This window comes from Podarcis bocagei, assembly GCF_964188305.1.
Source record: "Podarcis bocagei genome assembly, chromosome: 4".
Classification (NCBI taxonomy): domain Eukaryota; kingdom Metazoa; phylum Chordata; class Lepidosauria; order Squamata; family Lacertidae; genus Podarcis; species Podarcis bocagei.
The window spans coordinates 50093672-50109018 of record NC_138128.1 but is presented as its reverse complement, the minus strand read 5'-3'; the positions used below and the strand labels follow the sequence as shown (position 1 = coordinate 50109018).

Genomic DNA, 15347 nt, shown 5'->3' with positions numbered 1-15347 from the left:
TTTATATATTTGAACATGGCTATCATATCACCCCTTAACCTCCTCTTCTCCAGGCTAAACATGCCCAGCTCCCTTAGCCGTTCCTCATAAGGCATCGTTTCCAGGCCTTTGACCATTTTGGTTGCCCTCCTCTGGACACGTTCCAGTTTGTCAGTGTCCTTCTTGAATTGTGGTGCCCAGAACTGGACACAGTACTCCAGGTGTGGTCTGACCAGAGCAGAATACAGTGGCACTATTACTTCCCTTGATCTAGATGCTATACTCCTATTGATGCAGCCCAGAATTGCATTGGCTTTTTTAGCTGCCGCGTCACACTGTTGGCTCATGTCAAGTTTGTGGTCAACCAAGACTCCTAGATCCTTTACACATGTACTGCTCTCAAGCCAGGTGTCACCCATCTTGTATTTGTGCCTCTCATTTTTTTTGCCCAAGTGCAATACTTTACATTTCTCCCTGTTAAAATTCATCTTGTTTGTTTTTGCCCAGTTCTCTAATCTGTCAAGGTCGTTTTGAAGTGTGATCCTGTCCTCTGGGGTGTTAGTCACCCCTCCCAGTTTGGTGTCATCTGCAAATTTGATCAGGATGCCCTTGAGTCCATCATCCAAGTCATTGATAAAGATGTTGAATAAGACCGGGCCCAAGACAGAACCCTGTGGCACCCCACTAGTCACTCTTCTCCAGGATGAAGAGGAACCATTGATGAGCACCCTTTGGGTTCGGTCAGTCAGCCAGTTACAAATCCACTGAGTGGTAGCATAGTCAAGACCACATTTTACCAGCTTCTTTACAAGAATATCATGGGGCACCTTGTCAAATGCCTTGCTGAAATCAAGGTAGGCTACATCCACTGCGTTCCCTTCATCTACCAGGCTTGTAATTCTGTCAAAAAAACGAGATCAGGTTAGTCTGACATGACTTATTTTTTCAGAAATCCATGCTGACTATTGGTGATCACAGCATTCCTTTCTAGGTGCTCACAGACTGTTTGCTTAATGATCTGCTCCAGAATCTTCCCTGCTATTGATGTCAGACTGACTGGGCGGTAATTATTTGGGTCCTCTCTTTTCCCCTTTTTGAAAATAGGGACAACATTTGCCCTCCTCCAGTCTGCCGGGACTTCGCCTGTTCTCCAGGAATTCTCAAAGATGACTGCCAGTGGTTCTGAGATCACATCTGCCAGTTCTTTTAATACTCTTGGATGCAGTTCATCTGGCCCTGGAGACTTGAATACATCTAAACTAGCCAAATATTCTTGTACTATCTCCTTAGTTATTCTGGGCTGTGTTTCCTTTGCTGAATCATTTGCTCCAAATTCTTCAGGTCGGGCATTGTTTTCTTTATCGGAGAAGACTGAGGCAAAGAAGGAATTGAGGAGTTCAGCCCTTTCTGTGTCCCCTGTTTGCATTTCACCATCTTCTCCTCTGAGTGACCCAACTGTTTCTTTGTTCTTCCTTTTGCTACGAACATACCCATAAAAGCCTTTTTTGTTGCTTTTAACCTCTCTAGCAAGCCTGAGTTCATTCTGTGCTTTAGCTTTTCTGACTTTGTGTCTACACGTGCTGGCTGTTTGTTTGAATTCCTCTTTGGTGGTTTCCCCCCTTTTCCATTTTTTGTACACATCCTTTTTTAATCTTAATTCAGTTAAAAGTTCTTTAGATAGCCACCCTGGCTTCAAGACGGTGCCTCTGCCTGCTGATTTCAGCAACTGCGTGCTCGCCTCTGAGGGAGACACATTTGTGCAAGCCCTAATCATGACCTCTTTTTACTTAACTGTGTTATGCCATCAAAGTTCTGTGTTAAATGAAACTTGGCTTCCTGCCAGCATAATGCACAGAAAAGGAAGACTATAAAGTCAAAGCTGGGTTGGGACTCAAGAGGTCTAGCTTGAAGGGCTTCTGTGTCATGTAGAGGGGGAATCCCCCTCTCCACACAATTATCTCCCTATGTTGCATCATGGTTCATCTTTTATAGAACTTAAGGCGATCCATGGTAAAAACTGAGTGGGATAAGGAAGAATATCCACATGCAGATATCTATGTCAGCTTCTAAAAGCTACAGATGACAGAGAAGCTTGGTTTGCTACTACAGTGGTACCTTGGGTTACATACGCTTCAGGTTACAGACTCCGCTAACCCAGAAATAGTAAATTGGGTTAAGAACTCTGCTTCAGGATAAGAACAGAAATCGTGCTCCGGCAGTGCGGCAGCAGCGGGAGGCCCCATTAGCTAAAGTGGTGCTTCAGGTTAAGAACAGTTTCAGGTTAAGAACAGACGTTCAGAATGAATTAAGGATGCCTAGAGGATGGATGTCAATGCACTGGATCCAGAGCAGCAGGACTCATCACCAGAGCCACAAACACAGTGGGTTCTGAGGCGTAGGGAGAAGCGGGAGGGGTGCTCTTGGAGGCTGAGGCAGGCAAAAGCCCACAGCCCAGCTCCCTGGCTGGCCAGGTGGGGCTTGCTAGCTGTGGAAAGAGGGCTGCAATTCCTCAGCTGGAGGAGGCTTGGAACAGGTGAGGGTCACCTGCCTCGTCAAGCCCAGATACTGCAATCAGCATGCAAAATACACAAGGGAAATAGAGCTGAGGTGCTGCGTCTGCTCAACTGCCCATGTTGATGGACCTTGGCTTGGTTGCTTCTGGACCTCTATGGGGCAGTACTTTGGGTATCTTGACTGCTAGAATTCAGACTTAGCTACTTTGTCGAAACAAAATAATAAAATAAAATATCCTTCCAGTAGCACTGAAACAGAAGTGTGCATGCACACAAAAGCTCATACCAATAACTAACTTAGTTGGTCTCTAAGGTGCTACTGGAAGGAATTTTTTATTTTATTTGTTTTGTTTTGTTTTGTTTCGACTACAGCAGACCAACACGGCTACCTACCTGTAATTAGCTACTTTGATTGATCTTGGACTGCACTTCCTGACCTTTGCGTGGATTGACCTCTGGACTTTGAACTTGGCATACTGACTTGCTACCAGGTAGGCCAGGGGTTCAGGACACCCTGTAGCAGAAATCAAGGGAGAGCCAATAAATAAGTTATCCTGAATGAGGAACTGCATGGCATCAAAGCCTTTAGTCACTCAACACAAGCAGAAAGGATCACACTCAGAGTTCTGTCTCCCATCTCCTGCTGTATTAGTTACTGGCCCTGGGTGCTAATTTCATTTATTTCTCAGCTTTCTTCCATAATGGAACCTAATATGGCACACACTGACCAACCTACCTAGCTTTACCAAGTGCATGATGTGCTCACAGACTGTTAAGAGGCATCTATATCAAACAAGCAGCCACCTGAGCACAACAGCCATCTTTCCTGGAGCTGAGGTAGCTAGGCACTCATTTCTTTTCAACTTTGGGACCTTCTTCTTGTGTTGGCTCATGTCTGGGTTCATGTTTCTTGACTTGCACAGATTGTTCAGTGGGCTGCCTTGCTCTAACTCAGGGGTCCCCAAACTAAGGCTCGCAGGCCGGAGAAGGCCTGAGGGACTCGTTTATCCGGCCCGCAGAGACCCCTGCCACCCCCCACTCTTACCAGCGCTGCGCTGCGCGGCTGCCCACTTCCAGGTCGGAGGAGCACCAGAAATAGCTTGTGCGCATGCGCAAGCATTATTTCCGGTGCACATCCAGGTCGGAGGAGGCCCCGTGCACATGCGCGCAAGCTATTTCCGGTGCTCCTCCGACCCGGAAGTGCGCTGGAAATAGTGTGTGTGCACGCGTATGGGCACACGCTCCCCTGCCCTCCGGCCGGCCACGCGATTGGCACTGGAGACACCGGCCCAAGGCGTGGTAAGTTTGCTGACCCCTGCTCTAACTCAAGCCCTGACTTTTCCCTCTTGCGATGCTCATGGGAGTTGATCACCTGCTCAAATCTTTTTTTAAAAAAATAATATTTATTAAAAGTTTAAGAATTAAAGAAAGAAGTAAAAAATAAAAATAAAAGTAAACAATACAAATCAATACATTACAGTACATTTTTTTCATATAAAAAAGCAAAAAACACGATACATCAAAACAAAAACAAAAGCAAAAACAATTAAAAGCACATCCAACATTTCCATATCTTTATCTTTCATTAACTTGTTTCATCGACCTCCTCACACCTCCCTTTTTGTGTTCTAGTTATTAATTATTTCAGCAAATCCTTTCCAACTTTCACTGTTTTGTGTCATTTAATTATAATCACCTGCTCAAATCTGACTGCATCCTTTTTGATTTCAAGTCCTTGTCCTTCTTGACTAGGACTCTCTGAACTTTGACTTTGGACTACAATCTAGCATTCACTCAACCCTGACTTAGGTACATGATAGTTCTTCTGAACTGGTTCTTCTGAAATATGTCTTATTCGACTCAATGCAAGTCAAGGGTTCCTTTCCCTTAACTGCGAATCTCTGAAAAACAAAGACCAAAACAAGACACCAGGTCTCAGTGATAGAAGAAAATGAAGAGAACCTTTGATCCAGAAGTTCTAAATATGTACAAAATACCTTTTTTACCATTGAGTAAACAGAGCTTCCTTTTGTCTGACTCCAACATTCATTCCCCCCCCCCCAAATGTTCACTGGCCAGGGTGCAACTGAAAACAGCTCGGATCAATGTAAATTCTCCTGCTTGAATGGGATACTAACAAGATGATCATCCTATTGTCTTCCTTCACAGTTAGGCACCTGGTATCTGAAGCTGTGGCCCTCCAGTCTTTAACTTCCACCAGCCCCAGGCAGCATGGCCAGTGGTCAGGGATGATGGCCACAGGTACCCCATCCCTGATCTAAGGAGCCTTTGTCTTGTTCATCGACTCTCCCTCACAAACTTAATTTTCACACAACTGAAATCATGATTAGTTTGGCCCAACAGAAGGCTGTTTGGGAAGCTGATTTTTTACTCACTGCTGCAGTGCTGTGAACGAGGGTGGGTAGAAAAGAGTGGGTGATCCTTCTGCCTTTCTGCAAAGCAGGTGGCTTCCCTACCCCACGTCAACTGCTGTCCTTGCGGTGTATTTGACACACATCTAACAGCAACAAAATGACTTTCACTCCCTCAAGCTTCTCTTCAGGCTATTTTTGAGTACGATCCTACCCACTTACCCTGTTGATGGCTGAGTGCAGAGGGGCAGGTAGGAGAAAGGTGCATTGTTGCCTCTCTGATGGCCAGAGAATGCCAGCAGAGGAAACAAGAGAGAAGCTCTCAATGGGGTCATTCAGGGTGGGGCTACCGGTAGATCCAAGGCCTTAAGGAGTCTAAGCCACAGGCATCTGGTTGGCCACCATTAGAAAAAGGACTAGGTGGGCCACTGGTCTGATCCACCAGGCTCTTCTTCTCTCATAAGAAATGGCTAGATAGATACAGAGAGATATGGATCATGGCCAATGGCATACATCAATTCAGAAAGGAGCAGTGGGATTCTATAGGATGCAGAATACAGTGGTACCCCGCAAGACGAATGCCTCGCAAGACGGAAAACCTGCAAGACGAAAGGGTTTTCTGTTTTGGAGGCGCTTCACAAGACGAATTTCCCTATGGGCTTGCTTCGCAAGACGAAAGCCCATAGGGAAATCTCCGGGGACCTCTTTTAAATGCTGGCGGTGGGGAGCAAAGCCTTTCCCCCCCCTCCGGCCTTCAGAAGAGGTCCAGGAAGGCTGGCGGGGGCCGAAAGGCTTTGCTCCCCACCGCCAGCATTTTAAAAGCAGTCCGGGATAGCAGGGAAGAGCTTCCCGCTATCGCGGACGGCTTTTGAAGGCAGGCGGGGGGGGGGAGCAAAGACTTTCGCCCCCGCCCGCCTTCAGAAGAGGTCCAGGACCTCTTCTGAAGGCGGGCGGGGGGCAAAAGTCTTTGTCCCCCCTGCCTGCCTTCCCAGGGGCTTTTACATCGCCCCGGACAGCGGAGAAGTCCTCCGCTGTCCCGGGCGATTTTAAAATGCCACCCGCCAGCATTTTAAGATCGCCCCGGACAGCGGAGAAGTCCTCCGCTGTCCCGGGGTTTTTTAAAATGCTGGGGGTGGGAAGAAAAGCCCTTGTCCCCCCCCCAGCCTTCAGAAGAGGTCGGGGGACAGACTGTCCCCGGACCTGGTCTGAAGGCGGTTTCCATAGGAACGCATTAATTGATTTTCAATGCATTCCTATGGGAAACCGTGCATCGCAAGACGAAAAACTCGCAAGAAGAAAAAACTTGCGGAACAAATTAATTTCGTCTTGCGAGGCACCACTGTAAAGGGAAATGTATAGTCTCAGTCATGGCTGGTACAAGCTGACTGGGTGTGGAATGCAATGGTAAATCCTTGTCTCTCCTGCTCAGGTTCTCCATGAAGGTCAGTCTGCTCCTTCAACCATCCTATAACCACACCAATGTTTATTTGCTGTCCACGAGGACATCAAATATTCAAAAGTATCTCCCCTTTTCTTTTAATTAGCATTATGGTTGACCCGGAAACTACAACTAATCCAGAATGTGGCAGCTAGACTGGTGACTGGGAGCGGCCGCAGAGACCACATAACACCGGTCTTGAAAGACCTACATTGGCTCCCAGTACGTTTCCGAGCACAATTCAAAGTGTTGGTGCTGACCTTTAAAGCCCTAAACGGCCTCGGTCCAGTATACCTGAAGGAGCGTCTCCACCTCCATCGTTCTACCCGGACACTGAGGTCCAGCACCGAGGGCCTTCTGGCGGTTCCCTCACTGCGAGAAGCCAAGTTACAGGGAACCAGGCAGAGGGCCTTCTCGGTAGTGGCACCCGCCCTGTGGAACGCCCTCCCACCAGATGTCAAAGAGAACAACAACTACCAGGCTTTTAGAAGACATCTGAAGGCAGCCCTGTTTCAGGAAGCTTTTAATGTTTGATGTATTATAGTATTTTAATATTCTTTTGGAAGCCGCCCAGAGTGGCTGGGGAAGCCCAGCCAGATGGGCGGGGTATAAATAATAAATTATTATTATTATTATTATTATTATTTAATTAGCCAATATTGTTGCAGGACGGGCTTCCTTTTTTGTATTTTAAACTTTATTTCAAAACCAGATTCATGCGATTGGCGCTTGCTCTCTCCACATTGAGCTGCTTTTCAGCAGAGCCAAAGGACTGAAAGTCTCACTTTTATTCAGTAGCAAAGGGTGTTTATTAATGTGTGGTTCACAGCCACCAGCCTTAATATAAATGCTAATAAATAACCATCAGGGTAATGAGTGCTATTTGGCTTCAGGTATCACCCACAAAGCTTCTAGGTATTTTTTGTGCACAAAAAGGGGGGGGGGGACATTCCAACTTCAAGAAGCTGCTGCCCGAGGCCCACTGAAACTTGGCAAAAAGCCTTCCTGGGACAGTTCACAGGGCAGGAGCAGAGACAAAAATCTTCACTGCACAATTCACCCATGTTTTCAGGGGGGGGGGGAAGGGAAAAATCATTAAGGCTACATACACAATTTTTCCTCTTCGCTCCTTGCTGAGGATTCCACAATTCTGAAGAAGCTTTTTAATTTTAAAAACTAGACCAACAGATACATCAACATCCGTAAGATAGGTGTTCTATACATTTCAACAGGTCGCCTATTTTCTTTAACATTTCCTCCTTCAACAAGTGGCACCTGGCTGCATCCAATCTTCTCTCTCCCACACAGAGGGTGCATGCTTGGCTACTACTGTGTCCTGCTTGATTAACATATCAACTTATTTTTCACCAGACAGAAGCTGTGGGGGGAGGGCGGGGAATAAAGAGTGTAGGAGCAGATAATCTTGGGAGTTGCAAAACTCTTGGTAACTTTGCCAAGAAACCAGGACACCCAGAGAGACGCAAATAATGATGAGTGTGATGACAAGAATGATAAGAGGTTGGATCCAAAAACTATGACTGTGTCTACTTCTGTTTATTCTGCATCCGGTGCATGTCCACAGCTGCGTAGGAAGAGTGTTCACACGTTAGCCACAGTCTGTATCTATTGTGTCATTTCTTACGAAATACTGCATTTTGATGCGTCCCCGCCCCCTATCAGCTTGGATTAGTGTCAAGAAAAAGAACAATGTAGTTGAATTTGAAGTTGGTAATTTGTACGCAGCCTGAGTTAGCCACTGTTTATCATCAGTACCTTATCCACTTGATTTGATTGGGACTAAAGCAGGGGTGACTAACCTGTGTCCCTCTAGCTATTTATTAATAATAATAATAATAATAATAATAATAATAATAATAATAATAATAATAATAAAATGTATATCCCATTCCTCCTCTCAAAAGGAGTGCAGGGCAGCAAACAACAAGCAATACAGTGGTACCTTGGGTTACATACGCTTCAGGTTACATACGCTTCAGGTTACAGACTCCGCTAACCCAGAAATAGTACCTTGGGTTAAGAACTTTGCTTCAGGATGAGAACAGAAATTGTGCTGCGGTGGCGTGGCAGCAGCAGGAGGCCCCATTAGCTAAAGTGGTGCTTCATGTTAAGAACAGTTTCAGGTTAAGTGCGGACCTCCGAAACGAATTAAGTACTTAACCCGAGGTACGACTGTACAATAATAAACATCTTTAAAATCCACTTTAAAACAACTCCAATACTAATGCAGGTGACAAAAATACAACGGAGATGGTGCCTGTCTAACATTTAAGGAGAGGTGCCATAATAAAGGCCCGATTCCTATACTGTGCAGAATGGACCGTCTGATAAGTTGTTATTTGCAGGAGGCCCTCACCTACAAAGTTATCGACTGGGTATGTAAGAAGTGAGATGATTTTTCAGGTTCTTGGGACTGCAACCAGCCCTGGCCACTGGGGGTAGTTGGGAGACCAACAACATCTGCAGGGCAACAGTATGACATAGTCTGAATCTAGTCCAAAAAAGGCAGGGGGAACCAATTCAACACTGACTAGTCAATTCTTTCATGGCTGCAATTTCAGAACATTCAGATCCATCAAATTCTGTGCCTCCAGAGAACAAGCTGGGAGTGGAGGTGGAGTGAGAGGCTCACAGACAGAAGCTGTGCAATGTTTTCAATTGCTAGATTTTTACATTCATCTGATGTTTACACACATGTTGGCCTGGTTGACATACAACTCTAAGCCATGATTTATCTAACCAGGCACAAATTATCTTGTGCTTAAGAAAGGGTGATGGGTTCACACATAACACCAAGCCATTAAAAAAGCAAAAACAAAGGCTTCAGAGATTGTGTTTTCAGTACAGAAATCCTAGTTAAGTCACTGGGCAGGGTTCACACTTAACACTAAGCCATGGTTTAATAAGCCATAGACTAGCATTATGTGTGAACCAGGTGTGAACCTTGTGAGTAGAGCCATTAGTAGTTATGTCGGCTCTACAGAGCATATGAAGTGTTAATGTAAGCCTTTGAGTTGCACACAACTCTTCTTTATAGGTCATCAAAGCAGAAAAATAAGAAAACTTGTTTGAAGCCAAGGCAAATGGTGTCATCACAGAAGAGCCGTCTTGAGTTTTTCTGAGAAAGTTGCAAGGAGGCAGCGTTGAGCAACCGGATCTGGTCATTCAGTGCAGCTGATCCCTGCAAGATGCACAACACCCATCTCAAACGCATATGTGGGAAGAACTGAAAGTTGAGCATGGAATGGTGCAGTCCCACTTAGGTGAATGCTGGCCCATGAAACTTCAGACCACAGTAAGTTTTGGGGCAGGCATGGGAAAATTCAGCCCTCCAGATGTTTTGAGACTACAGTTCTCATCATCCCTGTTAGCTAGGGATCATGGGAGTTGTAGTCCCAAAACATCTGCAGGGCCGAGTTTGCCTATGCCTGTTTTGGGGGGGTGGGATGGGAAGAGACATAAGGATACCAAAGACTATCCATTTGTTTCCATGAATGGATCCAAACTTGCATCATACTACAGTGGTACCTCAGGTTACGTACTTAATTCGTTCTGGAGGTCCGTTTTAACCTGAAACTGTTCTTAACCTGAAGCACTACCCATAGCTAATGGGGCCTCCTGCTGCCGCCGCGCCACCAGAGCACGATTTCTGTTCTCATCCTGAAGCAAAGTTCTTAACCCAAGGTACTATTTCTGGGTTAGCAGAGTCTGTAACCTGAAGCGTCTGTAACCCGAGGTACTACTGTAAAGGTGTCTTCAGAAAGAGGACTGTAGATTTTTAAAAGAGACCTTAATATTATGTGATGATGTATACAATAAATGGAGTATCTAAATAAAACAAAAAAGAAGGAAAGAGTCATAGGGTTCCGGGCAGTCTTTTGTTTTAAACTGTCCCTTCCAGTATGACGGATCCTTCTACTTGGCTTACATTATAATATAAATAATCCTGCAGTTCTTTATTTCATGATATGGCAATGTATAGGAATGTTTGGATTTAGGTGATGCTCCCTTTTAAAAGATGATCTGTAGCACTCTGATATTCAGCTCCATTCTGCTCCCGTTTGTTTTAAACACCCTGACCTAAAATGCTTTGCCTAACTGTTTGATGTGGAACCTGCATGTAAATCTAAAATGTGTGATTTGCATAGTTAGCTCTAAGATTTACATGCTGCCCCATGTGAATTTGATTTCAAAGCAGTTTATAATCACGTAGCATCACACCATTTGCTGTGAGCATGTATATACAGTGGCACCTTGGGTTAAGTACTTAATTCGTTCCAGAGGTCCGTTCTTAACCTGAAGCACCACTTTAGCTAATGGGGCTTCCTGCTACCGCCGTGCCGCCGCAGCACGATTTCTGTTCTCATCCTGAAGCAAAGTTCTTAACCTGAAGCACTATTTCTGGGTTATGTATGTAACCCAAGGTACCACTGTACAGGCATGTTCACCCAATGTATATGTGCTCGCAAGTGTCCACTGCAAAGGGCTGCCCAGCAAGTGTGTACTACATGCACTTTCAGGGACATGTATTTTATGCAGATTCTACATTAAAAATTTCAGTTAGTGTCTCCACCCAAGAACTTTGTACTGAAGAGGTCCTAAAATGGAGAGTAAATCTGCCTTGTTAAATGTGATAGCTCCATAATCTACTCAAGAGTATAACATTCTAAAAAAAGATATATTCTGGTACCCAAAAGCAAGCATAATATTCTTAAAAGATTTTAAGGAAAATGTGTACATGTGTGTGGGAAGTGGGGGGAAATCCTCTGAGATAAACATTCCATTTCTGGGTTTCCAACTGAGCTGATAAACATAGATGTCCAAAAAAGCCAGCTGTTCCCTTTCATCTGTTTGAAGTGCAGCTGGAATAATGCCCACAGAGCCTCCACCAAAATACTTTCTTTGAAAGCAGCTTGCTAATTGTCTTTCAAGGGATTAATTCCACATACACAAAAAAATGCGAAAGGGAGCAGATGCCACCTAATGGACATTGGTAGTATAGCCTTGCTATACTAGAGTCCCATGGACTGCAAGATCAAACCTATCCATTCTTAAGGAAATCAGCCCTGAGTGCTCACTGGAAGGACAGATTGTGAAGCTGAGGCTCCAATACTTTGGCCACCTCATGAGAAGAGAAGACTCCCTGGAAAAGACCCTGATGTTGGGAAAGATGGAGGGCACAAGGAGAAGGGGACGGCAGAGGACGAGATGGTTGGACAGTGTTCTCGAAGCTACCAGCATGAGTTTGACCAAACTGCGGGAGGCAGTAGAAGACAGGAGTGCCTGGCATGCTCTGGTCCATGGGGTCACGAAGAGTCGGACATGACCAAACAGCAACAAGAAGTATAGCCTTGCACCGCATACAAAGGACTATATCACAGTAATAATTACAACATTGATAGTATACTCTGCTCTGAATGGTTAATGTCTGTTGGGAGTGTATACACAAACAAGCAGAAGCAATTGTGGATCAGTTGCTACAAATGTAGAAGTCATATTGCAACACAGTCTCCTTGTTTCAGACACTGCTTAAATTTTTAAAGTTTCTCTATGGCAAGTAGAAGTCTACAAACCCAACTAGGGATATGCATTTATAATACTCTATCCTAACAACCTTGTATATTATGTGATTACAGAGTTCTAGACCTTCTGAGGATAAAACTCAGTAGAGAAAAAATCACATATTTGTGTTTGCCATATGGTAATTTTGGAATTCATTTTCTATTTTCAAATAGAAGTTATTATTCTTAAACTATACAGCTCCTGTCTTCTGCTACATATGATTGCTTTAAGCCTACAGGTTATGCAGGTTGAGGAATGCTGTGAATAAATTAGTTTCCAAAATCCATCTATTTAAAATACTGTTTATTTGTGATTTAACATTAATTAGCATTACATCTATGAGCAATTTCCAACAACATTTATATATTTTTTTCCACAGGACACAGAGTTGGCTGGCTCATTCTTTATGCCAAAGCAAGTAAATAGAGGCATTAGCAAAAAAAAAGGTGCAAATAGTTCACGGTTGCATTTTTTAAAAAATATGTATGCACATTGCATTCATTTAGATATATTTTTTAAAAGTTATGAAAAGCATAGTTCACAGGTTACTGTTTCTACATATGTTGTAATACAACACAAAAATGTAGAACATAAACAAAGTTAAGCAACTTATAGATTTCCACTATTTTTTTAAAAAGAACACACTGATTCCAGTATTTTGAGATATCTAGAATATCGTTTCCAGAGTCACTCCAGCGCTGCATTTTCACACTTACACAGTCAAAGCTAACCAGCCCTGCAACATGCTATAGTCAATTTTTTTTCATGCCAAACCACAACCCAGCCATATTTTAACAATCTATATACGGTATATATTTCAACTGGCAATCTGGGAGTCACATTGATATTTGAGGTGTATTTGCTCTTGTGGCTACTGATGAACAAAGGCTAGTTTAAAGGCCCTAGGCAAATTTCCATGTTTAGTGTGTATTTACAGGTTTGAATTTTTCTTTCTTAAGTTTCAAAGCAAAATAAAGCTACCAGCAAAAAGGAGCAAGTGGCAGGATCAGCGCCTATAGCGCTTGACTAATTGGATCTAAGATTCCTTGAGAAGGCAAAACTCAGATTAAAATTATCCCATTAAAATCAATGATAGCAAGGGGAGAACGTGTGGCACTCCATATGAAAGCCTATACATTTTATATGAAACGGCTGTTCCATTAATTTAATAAAAAATACCCCCAAATCCATACCATATATTTTATGAAAAATAACCCACAAGCTACTATTCTCTTTACCTCCAACCCCTTATTCTTCCCATTTCACTTTCCCTTTTTCGGTTTTGTCTCCTTCATTTGGTTGTGGGCTTTTCCAGAGGATCAGTTGATAGTGCAACGTAGATGCAGTTGCTTCTAAGCTGTTGCATGAAATCTAGACCCCATCCCTTGTGGAAGCACTTTTGCCATGGGCATTTTGCATTTTCCTGCACCTGGGTGGCAAAGTTCACTCGAACAAGCAATCTTTGCCACTGGAGTGCTGCCGGAATGTAGCTGCATGAGTTTTACACTCTTCACCCGATGGCCTTGACATTCTGTCAGCATGGTACCAGCACTCTATATCTGCAAAGAGGGAGCTCACAGATGACTTGCAACTGAGTGTCTCAAGGCAAAGAGGGAAAGAAACCCCTTGTGGCTTTATCTTGACCAACAAGTAAGTCCTCAAGACTTTGCCCTGAGAATTTAGTTGGACATGCTGCAGAAGTAACGCAGAATGGCTAAGGGACATACTTGGAACTGATCTCCTGGATAGGCCATATGTTAACAAGTTTATTTTTCTTCATTCAACAGCAATACCATGAGGAAAAAAATACAGTAAGATTTAAACCTGAATCCAGTTAAGTTTATACGCTTTCAACACCCAATAATCAGAGGTTCTGGATTCCTGAATTATATTTAAGTATACTCTACACCAAGCATCCTTAAATACATTCTATTGTTAAATGCTTGGTTTACATGCCTATAATACTTTATACTGAGTGGTATACAAAAATTTCAACGTATAAAATTCTTTTTCTGTTTTGCCATAGTTAAACTAAGTTATCAATGTTAAGCGTATAAAATCCCCTTTATTGAAAAATAAGGGCTTTCTCCCTGCCCCCCCAACTGATAGAATAAAAAAAGTTTTCAAAAATTATATCTTACTAAAATGAAGTATTTGGCAAAAGTTATTATCGATGAATGCAATTTTTACAGAGTCTGTAAAATTCCAAATGCAATTCCTTTTACAGTTTTCCCCTCTTAATATTATGTGCCAGTGTATCATAAATGACCTATGGTTGAAAAGGTGAGGTGAACAGCACCCTGTGAGGCAGGGGTAAAACAACTGCTATGGTCAAAATCACAATACTAAGAAGTATCATCCAATTACAGAGTGAGGCAGTAGATTAAAAAAACCCAACATTATCTGATAACTCAACAGCTACCTTAGTGAAACTGTGCTGAAGGTCTACTAATTGAGAAAACTCTCCATGTGTAACCATAAGGGTATTTGAAATTACAATAGTGCTATATTGGAACACCTGCCAGTGTTAGTTTGTGGTGGACCTATTAAGTATTTCAAACCCTCATAGTAATTCTTACACCAACTAATTAAGAGATGAATTCTTTGCTTCATTAACATAACATTGTTTCTATTTAATTTTATTTTCCAGTTCTGCTTTTAGGTTAAGGCCCATTCTTCTGCACAACCCTACCTAACGTGACTAAAACGTGAACTAAAACATGGGTTTGAAATGTGCAATGTAGCCTCGGAATGAACTGCACTCAGGCTTCCACCTTCTCCTTCTTTTTGTTCTTTTTTAGGAAAGATGGAGTACGGAACTTCTTCTTCTTCTTTGATGGTGATTTTGAAGGAGAGCCCTCGGGGGAAAGGGTCTCCTCAATTTTTTCAGAGGCCTTAATGGTGATCTCCACATTCTCTACAGTACTAGTGGTTAACTGGCTGACTCTGTGTGCAAGATCCTCGTCCACATCATGTGAATCTTCTTTGCCATTCATTACAACAGCCGGCATCTCCAGAGAGACGAGGTTAGCATCCTGTTGGTAATCATCATTTTCTGTAAAAAAAAAGAGAAAGCAAACGGGAGGCATTTTACTCTTTGTTATACTGATGGTTATGCAGCAATTCTGCACAGGTCTAAAATGCAAGCAGCATATTGGGACACTGAGAGAATAACTAGTAAAGCTCCCCTCCTTCCTCTACCAGTATCTTATTTTTGTTTAGGTATTTATATCCCACTTTCCCAGGCAAAATAATCTACAAAGCGGTGTTTTCCTCTTGCCCCACGTTTTATTTGAACAAACATGCCAGCATGTAACTCATTAGCTATATTAATTGTAGGAGGTGTGGAATCAAGGTTATCAGCTACGTCCTAGCCACAACTGGACACTTACAGACAGTTTATCTGAATAGAATGTGATGCAGTGGCAATTCCAACAGAGCAACATCATAGACTGTTATGTTAGC

The 15347-nt window shown here is 43.2% G+C and overlaps 1 protein-coding gene across 8 annotated transcripts in view; it reads right to left on the bottom strand.

The window, feature by feature from the left end:
- Positions 1 to 12168: 12168 nt before the first annotated feature.
- The window catches only part of ADD3 (adducin 3), a 94992-nt gene continuing 91813 nt past the window's right edge, over positions 12169 to 15347 (bottom strand). For all 8 annotated transcript variants that reach the window (XM_081192011.1, XM_081192009.1, XM_081192012.1 and 5 more), the window contains one exon: positions 12169 to 14937. In XM_081192011.1, coding sequence (XP_081048137.1) covers positions 14645 to 14937 — 293 coding nt within the window. In that variant the 3' untranslated portion in view covers positions 12169 to 14644. The remainder of the gene's footprint in view (positions 14938 to 15347) is intronic.